This window comes from Anthonomus grandis, chromosome 9 (genome assembly GCF_022605725.1).
Source record: "Anthonomus grandis grandis chromosome 9, icAntGran1.3, whole genome shotgun sequence".
In the NCBI taxonomy this organism is placed as follows: domain Eukaryota; kingdom Metazoa; phylum Arthropoda; class Insecta; order Coleoptera; family Curculionidae; genus Anthonomus; species Anthonomus grandis.
The window spans coordinates 11,910,981-11,924,064 of NC_065554.1; the positions used below are offsets into that span (position 1 = coordinate 11,910,981).

Here is a 13,084-nt window from a genome sequence, read left to right on the forward strand (position 1 = left end):
AGACGGCGCTCCTCCTTACTATGTTCTTCCCGTTCGGCAATGGCTAGACGACGAGTTTTCAGATAAATGGATAGGGCGAAGGGGGCCTATAGAATGGCCTGCTAGATCTCCTGATATAACACCGTTAGACTTTTTTCTATGGGGTCATTTGAAATCTATTGTGTTTACTCCCCAACCTGAAAGTTTGAATGAACTTCGTCAACGCATCATCGACAGCTGCCATGATATCCTACAACATGTTTTTGAAAATGTCCGTCAGGATATTTATTATCGCCTATATCATTGTTTAGCCAAAATGGGCAACATTTTGAACACTTATTGAAAATAAAAACTGATATTTTCATGTTTTTGTTTTCTATCTGAACAAATTAAGATAAACAAAGATTTTTCTAATTTTCTCGAAAACGAATCGACCAATTTAAAAAAATCAAACGTCAAAATAAAAGACTTTAAAAGACCTTTTAAACAAGCTATTACTCGATACCCCTTTCCGTTTAAAATTTTTAAAAACGCAAAGCAAAAACTGACCGACTGGTTGCACAAATTTATAGACCATTTAAGTAGAAAATAAATATATTGTTGACGTAAGGAACTAGGGAAAATTCATGATTTTTCAGGGTTTTTGTGCAATTTAGGAATGACTACCCTCTTACAGTTTTACCAATAAAGAATATAAATGTAACCACGCGGCTTTCACAATATTAATTTTAAAAAACTTCGAAATATTGAAATAAATAAATAAGATTTGAAGTAATTAAACGCGGGATTGTAAATAAGTATTGTTGTTAAAATATGTTTTACATACCTAATAAATTTATAGAAATTAAGTTTATAGCTTTTTTTTAAATTTTTACCGGAATATATTCAATACAATAATTTGTTTGGATCCTACCAGCTACTCAGGAAAATACCGAATCGTGTTAAAAAGGGCTTAGGTGGCCACAATTTAAAGATTGGGACTTTTGACAAAATGGCAACCTACCTTGTGGAACCACTGCCACTGCAGATCTCTCGAAAATTTTTAAACTCATACGACATTCGAGAACCTGAATCACCTCGCGTCGATGTTGAAATATGTAGCATAAAATTGGATGCTATTATTACTATATTTTTTTTGGATGTGTATGTATGGTACCGGCATATCAAAGTGAGGTTAGCTGAACGTAAGGAGTGATTGACAGAACTTTGTCAAATATAAAAGTAAACGTTCCCCTGCATAACTAAATTGACATGTTTTTTTTTAAAGAAGTTATTAAGCGTGGCTCGTTTTGGAATGAAAGGCAATATATTTGTATTTTTAGACTAAGGATACCATTTTCGTACGTTAATTATATTTTATATTTCAAAATTTATTGCATACATCTTTTTGTCAAGATTTAAATACTTGCTTTAAATTTTGGACAAATAGGACGCTCATTCATCTATAGTTTAATGTAAAATAAATACTGTTACAGTAAAATTATCTGAAATAATGTGAATTCATGTTATTTCGAATAGAAAATATCTAAGACTGATAATACGTGTATTTATAAATTTCTACTCGTTTTTCGCAATCTTTTTCCATTCTGAAAAGGTACTTAACATCCAAATTACTTGCTATCTTTTTAAGCAATTTACTTCTATCTAAACATCTAATTCCTCAAACGCGCTTGGAAAATTGCATACAGCCAATGCAGCAACGCACTCAACAAAAACTTATATTTCGGATAATACGTAGGACTTTCCGAATCATTTCATAAAAACGGAAAATATATTTGATCTGACCTGGAAATACGGATTTCGGATAATCGCGATTCCGGGCTAATCCGCGATAATCGGGGTTCTACTGTAATTTTCTGTTCACATTTTCGTTGAAAACAAAATTAACCATCGATTAATTGAGTAAACAATAATTAAAAGCTGTTAATTTTGAATATTAGCAATGAAATAAAACCAATATAACGTAAAATATATTTATTTCATTATTTTTAGCAGGCGCAATGGTAGAATCCTCGACTATCTATAAATATCACAGACCTTCAAAATTTCTATAATTTTGTTAAATTGTGTTTAATAAATTACACTCGAAACTTAATTAAGAAATTATGAAAAACTAAACAAGTAAAAGTAATTAAAAGAGTAAGTAAGATAACAAGTTTGTTTTAAGAATGCATTTTCATAATATTTTCGATCCATTTTTTATAATAAGACACTTTAACATAAACTCCTGGCTTATTGGCATAACCGCAACGCTGACCCCATGAGGTTAATCCATACAAAGTAAAAACACCTAAAAAGGAAAAATGTTTAGTACGTGATTTTTGCATGCAATAATTTGCGACTGCGCTTTCGAGTCGACAACATCGAATTGCAGTCAGTCACACGATAGTGCTGTGAGGGGTAAATGTGGTCAGTGAATTGTCATTAGCATATGCATGCTATTTACAAGAAAGCAATTCTCCAGAAATTTTCGACGGATAAGCTAAAATAAATATGGATACCTGAGAAAAACCAGATTTCCTTAGATTAGATTAGAGCTTAATCATTTAAGATTTATGAAACTCGTATCAAAAACTTTGCTAAAGTGTACAGGTACCTACTGGACTTTGTACTTTTTAAAATTTGTACTTAACCCAAGGGGTACTACAGCCCTTTTTGAAGTTAGACCATAGATATTCATCTGGGTAATCTTAAAGTTATTTAAAACAAAAACAGTGGATACATGAATGAACCTGAGAAATTATTTTAAATTATTAAATTATAGGAGAATAATAATACCGAATCATATGTCGATAAATAAGAGACGTTTATTTAACCCTCCCTAACTAAATGAAAAGTTAATTTCCAATGTATGTTGTAAACAAATACAAATTTTGCTTACCATCTTCTAAACACGCGAGTGGTCCACCACTATCACCATCGCACGCATCCACTCCCCCGCTTAAATCACCCGCGCAGATCATGCCTTCTCCAATGTTTTCACCGTAAATATGCGCCATTTTACATATATCCATGCGTTGAACCGGGACCCAGGACGCTCTTAGTTTGTGAGAATAAGCTGAAACAAATACTATTATTAATATAACTATATTGGACTTTACAATGGTCGTCTTAGCACCGGGTCTTTTGACGGATTAGCGCGCACTCTTAGAACATTGAAAGACTAGAATTAGTAAACAACTTTGTTTGAGTTCAACATGTGCTCAGGGGCAAGAGGGGTGTTTTGCTTACAAACATATTCACCGATTCTCTGTTGTTATAACAACAGAGATATATATTAACACATATGATAATGTTAATTTAACTTATTGGTATTAGATTTTGGATTAAAAATAAAAAGTAGCAATAGATATATCTAATTCTAAGCGCAAAAATAACAACACCTTTAAAGCAAAAAAAAAATTAAAATTCTCATTCCTACCGTTACTAAAAAATTAACTAAAACTAAAAAACACCGTAAGCAAAAGCTGATGTCATCTTGCGAAATACCATCTCATCAAACAGCTTTGTGCTTACATTTGACATTTGTGAAGTTCTGTATTTTTTCTTTAGTTTTTGGTTGAAAAAGGTCTCATTTGAGTATTTTTTTAAACTGTTATCATGGAAAAACTTATCCCACAGCATGGCAAAAATGCAATTAAAGTCGATCTTATCACAAGAAAATATCGATATTTTCATAACATCACCTTATGAGGGAAGCATCTTCATCAACGTAGAATAGGGGATCATAGAAATAAACCTAAAATAAACAAAATATTATAAATAAGCAAAACTTTATAAATAAAAACTTCTCGATTTCTTGTGCCATTGGAATCAACAATGCGATCGAGCGGCATTGCGATGTTTTTACCTTTTTCTCTAATATTCATTATCTGCATTCATTTAACTTTGAACATTGACTTTTTTATACAGGGTGTTAGTAAATAAGTGCGACAAACTTCATGGGATGATTCTACATGGAAAACTAATGGCAGCTTGCTATATAAACGTATTTCCGCAAATGCTTCGATGCTTTGCTCTAAAATTACTCTTAAAAATTGCCGATTTATTTATTGCTCTGAAACCGATCGAGATATACAAATGAAATTTAGAAGGTTTTAAGAGGTAGTTATCGCGCATTTTTTGTCATGCAATTAAGAATTGTATGTTCACCATTGGCGCGCATACGGGTCATGATCTTAATTTTTTTTAAGAAAAAAATGGTACGCCAGTCAGATATTTTAAATTAAAAATAATTTTTGAATTCCTCGTTCAATTTGTGACAAAAAACCTTTCTCACCTTTTTTTCGTAAGTGGCGCCGTTTTTACGCAAAAAAAAATCTTGAAGCGTATTTTGCTTATTTTTTTTTATTGTTGGGTACCTGTCAAAATAAGTGACAAATTTTTATGATATTATAAAGTGTTTTCTTCCCATTTCTACATAAGCATTTGACATTATTGCATGAGAGACGTTGCAAGCAAACAAACTGCCCATAGTTCCACGGAAATACTAATTCTAGCCTTATTATTGTTGACCGTCAGAAAAAATTAAATTTTTAAAGATAAAGGATGTGTCCAATAACGGTATTTTTGCCTTTCTTTTTCAATTTTTCCTAATAATCACATAACCAATTCTTGTTCTTATTTATGAAAAAAATGCACTACTAACGTCTTCGTCCTGATATTTTTTTTCAACGATTTATCGGAGTTTATTTATATGTGTCCTTAAGTTGCTTAATTAAGATTTTTGAGATGTAAAAATAAGTAACCAGAGAGAAAAACGATATTACAAGCGCCTTTTATTTAATTCGCTGATCAACATTCAATCGATGGAAAAAATTCAAAGTTCGGCAATTATGCACCCGGTAAATATTAAATTATAATTTACAATCCAGATACTAAGGATGAATGTTAATATTATAGTGTCCTTCAATATTAGTTGGCCCAGAGTTGTGGAAGATGTTTTGCATAGTATTACCTTTATCAAATGGAAATAACCGCTATTAACTCAATGATCTTAGATAAATTAGTCTATTTTGTGAGTGGCCAAGGCCGTTAAAAAATACTGGACGACCAAATCCGATCAACTTTTCTAAGGTTTTTGACTCCATCAATCATGATCTTATTGCAGCACTTTTATACTGTTTGATGAGATTTAATTAATTTATTTAATTCATAATTATCTGCTATGTAGGAACACCTAAAGGCTTTTCCAACTTTAAAGTTTTAAAGTTTTAAAATTACGCATGCAAACTTTTTCTCAGAATTATTAGCTTTTCATCTAATGGATAACCCGAGGTAGCAATAAAAAATTTTGGTTTAAAGCATTCATATTTGACAAAATAGGTTCTAATAGGCTAATATGAAGGTAATAATCCTACTAACCCCGCTAAAAGCCCATATTGACACAATTTCTTCAAACTTAATTAATATTTTCTCTTCGATTAAAAGCTTTGTGAAAGTATAAATGATATTGACCTAATATGTTGATCAATTGATTCACCACTATAATTAGAGAAACAAAACAAATTTGTTGTAAATATAGTTAAACATTGACTGATATAAAATAATTTAATAAATTATAAAATAGTTTAGCATATTTTTGAAAAGTAATATTATTTTTGGCCTGTAATTGATTTCCCGATCAGAATCCCCGACTTTCAATACAGTTTGCTCGATGGACAGGATTAAGTTAAAAACAATAGGCTGGGGTTAATATAATCCCTAACAAAAAGACTATGCCATCGAAGCCAGATGTCAGTTTAGTCTTAAACTCGAAAAATTCATCCATTATCCCAAAGATGCTGGTCATACACTTTTATAAAAGGTAAAAACACGAAATCTACAGCATTGTTTACTTATATGTCAGGTGTTTTGTGTATGTTATGGTCTGATGATGCTCTAGTCGAGCGAAACATGTAACCTTTGTAATTTTATTAAATGTATTTGTGATGCTGTAGATTTCGTGTTTTTACCTTTTATAAAAGTTTAGTCTTAAGACTTCTACCTGTCGAAATTTCTTATGAAATATCAATCCTAAAACATAAAACATTAATATCAACGTGAGGTGAATTACCGGGAGTTGAGACAGATATCGGGCAGGTTTGTGTTTGTTTTTAAATTCTTAAAGATTTTTAAGAAAAACGCTTTCCTTCTTATATATATTATTAATAAACTGTCGGAAATAATAAATTATAAAGTAGTTGTCGTTTGCCAAGGTATATTGCTGGGACCGCCTTTATATACCATGTGCGTTTATATATGTAATAAGATGAAAATAATATTAGCACTTACAAATGAGTCGTACTTATTTGAAAAAATTAGCTGTTGAAAAATCTTTACCGTCTTAGTACAAGGAATGAACTCTTAAAATTCCAAAATACAAGACATCTTTTTTAAATGTTTCTGACACTTGCAATAAACTGCTATGTATATAAGCATCTCGGTATTGTCACCTTTAAAAACGAGGTCAAAAACTGCTTGTCAACATAATCTTAAGTAAATAAGAGAATACAATCTAATGAATTGTTACGCCAGGTGAGTACGAACTGTGCTTTGTCATATATATAAGCAAAGTTCTTTTTTTATTTACTTGTTTTTATATTCTGTATACTTGATAATAAAGCACTTAATATTATTATTCATAATAATAATAATCACTTTGATCTATAGATCTTAAATAGGCTTGGCCTATATTTTGATGACAAATTTTGCAAAAAAAGACATTATGCTTACCACTTTTTCCAGTTTGTATAGTACCAAATCCAGATATCGTACAATTTAAATCCCTCTCATAATCAGCATCTTCATCTGGTAAACAAATAGGCTGAATATCCTGATTCAGCTTGAACCCCTTCCCTTTAAGACGAATCATTGCAATATCGTTGCCCATTTTGTGTCCTTTTCTAAAGTTCTCGTGCAGATAATATTCTTCGATAAAGGCTTGTTGTTCGGTACCTTCATTTTCATCTATGTTGTATTCGCCTGCAACGACTACATATGCCCCTTTAGGATACCCTTCCAGGCAATGAGCAGCGGTTAGAACCCATATAGAATTAATAACTACGGCACCGCACCAATGGGCAGATTTTTCTTGGCCTTTTATTCTTAGGGCAGCCTAAAATTAAAGCGGAATATTCAATTTAATACAAATTATTAATAACTAATATAAATTTTTTTAAATATTTCCACATATACACACAGGAGCTACCATAAGTATTAGAACAACATTTAAAATAAAATTTATTTAGCTTCTCCTCATAATAAAAAAAATAAATGCGCATCGTGAAATCGAAAAACCTCGTATGATTTTGCTTAAAATGAAAAATGTTTTTATTTTAATTTTAAAAACATATATCCGCATTAAATTCTATAGTTTTTAAAATATTTAACAAACATTTCTAATATTTCAACACTTCAAATACATTTTAAATAGTTGTTTGCCTAGTTTTCCTTCCTTCCTCCCTTATTTTCTTATGATTCATATTTGAAATAAAATCTGGATGATCTCTAACTTTGTTATTTTCAACTAACTATAACTTTTTTGTTTAGAAAAATATTTCATATGAAACGATGTTATACAGTTTGAAAAATACATATTTTAAACAATATATTTTTTTGAATAACTTAAAAGTGCAAAATTCAACGGTTTTTCTGCTTCGACTATGTTAATCAGCAGAGAAAATGCCTTACTATCAATCATTACAATCGTCAATAACAATCTTCAAAAATAAAGAAATTAACAATAGTATAGATTTAGGTTTAAAATCCGGAAAGGAAATTTTTAAATTGTGGACACCGCAACAATGTAATTTCTATCTGCTCTGGCTCGGTATAAAGGTCCTAGAGAAACTGGTAAAGGAGAGCTACAGGGTTCCGTTTATCTGGGTGCCTGGCCCCTCAGTTAATGGTACTTACCCTTGGTAGTCTAGGATCCGCGAAACTGTCAGTAGACCCCGAACTTACAATCGACACAGCTAAATGTGTAGCTGTAGAGTCAATAAAGAGAATGTTTAATAGCAAGATACTCCGTGGATGCATGGAAGCACTTAAGACAGGCTATAGCAAAAGCTGGGTACTCTGCCCGTATCATCAGAAAACTAATAGGTCTAAAGAGACGCAGAATCAAGCTAGTGAGGCGTTCTTTTAACTGATACTTAAGACACTATCTCCACATCCTAGGTATTGAGGACAACCTGGTGTGCCATTGGCGTTGGGGGTACTAAGAAATTGTAACCATTGAGAGTACCCAGCTATATAGCCTGTCTCATGCCAAGTGCTTCCACCCATCTAATGCTACGCCTGACAAAAGTCGAAAAAAAAACGAAATCCATAAAACTGGACTAAAACAAAAAGTAAAGTCGAAAAGTAATGTGGTTAATGTATATTTGTAAATTTGCATGTTTGTTAAAAGTATTGTTTTCTTTAGGTATAGACCTAATACTTTACCTACTTATCCAAGGTGTAACCATAAAAAAGTAATTTTGCATGTGAAAATTTATCCATGCATAACATTTGAAGATTTCATCAAAAATTTTACAAAATAAATGCTACTAAAATAGAACAAAATAACTTTATCCTTAAATATACATTACAGAATATTCCAAAAAGACGACGTGCTATAAAAGGACCGAATGAATGAATGTATGAAAGGACGAAATAATTCGGTTTCAATGACACATTTTATCAAAAGTGAAGATGGAACTTTATCGACCTGAAGTAAGGTCTTTTTAACAATTTTGGAAAATTCAAGGTTTGGGGTTTAAAATATTACAAAACCTTATTTTTCGCATAATGTACCACCCAAAGAAGATAGAGGAGGTGATAGGAAAAGTAAGAATTGCATGGATAAAAAAGAAAAAGTAAAGGCGTTTATTCTGAAACTAAAATGTGTCCAATTTCATTATTGTAGGAAAAAATCAGAACAGCAATACCTGCCTACTGACCTTATAAATAAAATAAATATGAATTAAAACAACACGCCTACAAACAAATTACACCTGAACAGGCGTAGTAAAGAAAGTAAAAAATGCGAATAAGATTTTGAAAGGCTGCGATTTTACGATGGTTAGAAGTAATGGCTAATATTCTGGGACCATAAATCATTCAGTGGGAGCTTTCAAACGATGTATCGCGTGACCTCTCTTTCTCTTTCATTTTATTTTTCAAAATGGCGTACCCCGCCATTTTGAAGTTTTGCAAAATAAGGGGGCGGGGGAAAATTAAGAGCGGCACTGTATAAGACAACTATGGATAATAAATACACTATGATGAAAACAAAAACTTGACAGTAAAGTATGCCTATTTTTGGGAAATATATACAAAAGATTTTAACATAGTCGCCAACATAGTAAACCAACAAACTTAAAACATATTCACAAACTTAAGGCAAGGGAATTTTATAAAGTTTTAAAACTAAAACGACTGAAAGAATACACATTAAAATTTTCCTTTGACTTGCCAAAAAAAAATATGATGTTGTTTCGAGTCTCAAATCACTCAGCAGCTTTACCTTTTTAATTTTACAATATGTGAAGGAAATTCAATTGACAAACAATCCAAGGACAGTATCACTTCATATACATGCACAGAAAATGTGGGCGCCAAGGGATCCAATGAAATCTCGTGATACTATCGTAAGCTCTGCATGATAGACTTCACTAATAAAACATTAACTAACTACTATTTTACGATGGATGTCCCGGTCAAAATAAAAATGTAACAATGATGGGTATGCTTATGTACTGGTTATATAACACGAACTCTAGGGTAAATGAAATCACTGTAACTTTTCCCATAATGGGGAATTCATTTTTACCAACAGACCGCGTTTTTGGAAGAATAGAAAAAAAAGTCAAGAAAAGAGAAATCATAATTCATTCTGAGTATAGAAAGAGATTTGCCGAGTTCGCAACTGTTCTTAATTTAGAAAAAGATTATACAGTTGTTTACTTGAAAAATGTTCTCGAATCAATTATAAAGCCTCCTGGATAATGGCATTTCCGATTTGCAGCATCAAAAAGAATTATTATTTAAAAAAAATTAATTTAAAAGGATCAGCTGCAATATTTGTAAAGGGAGTAGTAAATTACAAAAGTGACGTCGGTGCGTACAAACTGTTTTAAAGAAACGAAAGACTTTTTCTAATTTAAATTTGGAACCTATCCTGAAGTAATGCATTGTTAAACCAGCAAAATTAAAAGATGTAAATGTCTTGTTACAGAAACATTTTGGTCTAGATTGGAAAAATATAAAATATTTAGATTTATCTTATAAAAAATGGTCATGTCACTGGTTCATCTGATGAAGTAGAAGTTAAGGAGATTAAGTATCTGGAGGAAAGCGATGGTCTTAGAAAGTTTTAATAATTGTATTCAGAAGAAAATAAAAGCATTTTCTAATTTTTTTTTTAATTTTAATTTTTCAAAACTTTTTAAATCCCACATGTGCTGACACAACACTTTAATACCATAGTTCGGAAATAAAACTCATTAATTCCGTATTATTTTTACAAAAAACTATCTTTTCTACTACTGTGCGTAAAGTACTCACTTTACACACTACCCAGGGTTTATAAAGTTTGACTTTTTACTCACTAGTGCCTAAAAAATAGTTTTTTAGGCACTAGTGCGTAAAAAACAAGTATTTTTAGGCACTAATGCGTAAAGTAATTTGGTATTTTTAATATTTTATATATATATTAAAAATATATATTTTAATTTTTATTTATAATATTTTCTTCGGTAGTAGAAAAATATTTGTATGTTACACGTGTGTAAAATCCCCATTTTCTATTCATGGGAATTCTTGTTCCCATTCACAAAAAAACGATCATCTTACACACTTGTTACATAAATAACTATTTTTTACAGTCGATTTATTATTTAGTAGGAAATATTTAATTAGTAAGATAACAAAATAAATTATTTATTTTTATTGTTATTATTGTTGATTAAAATAAAGAATTTATTTTAATCAACACTTTTTTTTGGTTAAAGGTATACTAATGTTTTTTGCTTCTGCTGTAAAATTTGCATGCAAGGATTGATTCACTGCATTTGAAGAATTTTGGAATTGGGCGCCTCAAATGATAATTACAAGTACTATTTAACGATTTTAGTATAATTTAATATGGGGTTCATAAGAAAAAAAAGGTGTTGATGGATGCTAAAAGATGTAACGTTGTATCATAACGTCATGTATTTTGCTGAACAGCTTTAAATTATCGTCAGAAAGAATATAGGACATTTTCAATTTTATAAAATATTCGGTTAATTCAAAAATGATAAATGACCCTTTAATAATAATACTAAATTGCCCAATTATGTCATAATTTAACCGACCTTGTTTTCTGTGATACCAGTACATATGACTCATAAATAAACATTACAAAACAATAAACAATTTAAATAAAAACGTATATACCAATAAAAGGTACTTATTTTGGTAAAATTATAAATATTTTACCTGCCAAGGATAGTCACCAGGTTTTGCTACTGACCCTTGAACCACCCTGAAATGAACGTCGTCCGATTGCAAGAAAATATTGTCTTTACGGTATCCGCAACTAACAGGTTCTGGTGAATAATTTGAATGAGCTAAAAAATAAAAATTTTGAATTAAAATCGTAATATTTATACTTAAGTACGATATTAAGTACGATTTAAGATTAACGTAAGATTTTACGTACTCGTCTGGCTTTGGTAATCACTCCATTCTCCAGAGTTTTGAGTATTTCTTTTCGGGTCAACTTCAATATAAGACTCGGAACATTCAATTCCAACATCTTCGCTATGATCGCAGTTAGTTTCACCCCAATCCCAATGAGTACATTTTTCTAAGGTAGTTTCGTTGCCTTTACACGAAACTTGGTCAAGCCATATTGGACCAGTGCCTAGAAAATTTAAGAACTCGTATCAATAACGTTAATATAAGCAATACCACTATAATTAAAATCTTTAAGAAAAATTATGAGAATTGTTAAATTTGAAAACGTACTTTCTCAGCTGAGGAATATACCAATATATTTTTTTATTAAGATCTTTAATCGTATGATCTATTTTGTTCTTCAAGTATGTTCTCAATAAACTTTATCACTTTAACACATTTTAAACGTCTAGCACAAAACTGAACTATTGCGTTTTTTTTTCTTATTTGGTACCTATAGCCATTTAAAATTCATATAATTCAAACTTTAAGTTATGAGTTATTTAAGCAAGAGTTTAAAAAACAGTTATTAAACCAGAATTAGGATATCTGCTCTTCTACTTGTCCACCTAACATTTTTTAAGAAATTCTTTTTTTAATTTTTGTTATTTAATTCTCTTTTCTTTTTTTCAACTTAAAATTGAATGTTTCTCTATTTATGTTTTTGGTATATATAATCCGAATATATTCTTTTAACTTATAGTATGCCATTCTTACTTAATGTTGCCAATATTGTACATTTTATATAAAAAAAAAACATTTTTAGAAAGCAATAGAATAGATGATCTTACTCTGTCCATAAAAAGCCTCCTTCCTCACAGAAGTTCTTCCATTAAATCCTAGAGACCTACAAGCAATTTTTGCCGCATCTTCATTAAAATCATCGTCGCATATCGAGCCCCATATGCCATTATGTCTGATTTCTAATCGACCATTTGAGCTGTTGGTGCCGTTGACCAGTCTTAAAGCTGTTGGTAACTAGGAGAAAAAAGTGGTTTATAACAAAATTGTTAAATAAAGACGTTCAAATATATTTTTTAAATTTTTTCTCACAAGTTTTATTCACATAATGATAGTACTGAAATACAATTCCTACTTACATTACAGTGATGAGCAGCTTCATCAGAATTATCACTACAGTCGAATAGTTCGTCACACACAAACGGTAGTTTTACACATTCATTTCCAGTATCACATTTCCAATATCCTTCTTGACAGGATTCTTGTGGGGTTTTGCAGACTACTCCTACAATCTTAAAACAGAACTTTTAGTAATTATAGTAGTATTTTAGGCCAGTTAAATTTGCTGAGTAATTTTATTCATGTTCACAATCTCTTTAGGCAACTCCAGCTTCCTAATCATGAGTAAGTTAGATTTAATTCTTTCAAACATATAAAATGCCTTGGGAACCTTAGTAAA

At 30.8% G+C, this 13,084-nt stretch overlaps 1 protein-coding gene across 1 annotated transcript in view; it reads right to left on the reverse strand.

Moving 5' to 3' along the window:
* Positions 1–1,938: 1,938 nt before the first annotated feature.
* The window catches only part of LOC126740288 (uncharacterized), a 30,820-nt gene continuing 19,674 nt past the window's right edge, over positions 1,939–13,084 (reverse strand). The window contains exons 13-19 of the mRNA XM_050446247.1: positions 12,765–12,917; positions 12,456–12,642; positions 11,648–11,851; positions 11,425–11,555; positions 6,694–7,075; positions 2,861–3,037; positions 1,939–2,269 (exon numbers count right to left, since the gene is read on the reverse strand). Coding sequence (XP_050302204.1) covers positions 2,142–2,269; positions 2,861–3,037; positions 6,694–7,075; positions 11,425–11,555; positions 11,648–11,851; positions 12,456–12,642; positions 12,765–12,917 — 1,362 coding nt within the window. The 3' untranslated portion in view covers positions 1,939–2,141. The remainder of the gene's footprint in view (positions 2,270–2,860; positions 3,038–6,693; positions 7,076–11,424; positions 11,556–11,647; positions 11,852–12,455; positions 12,643–12,764; positions 12,918–13,084) is intronic.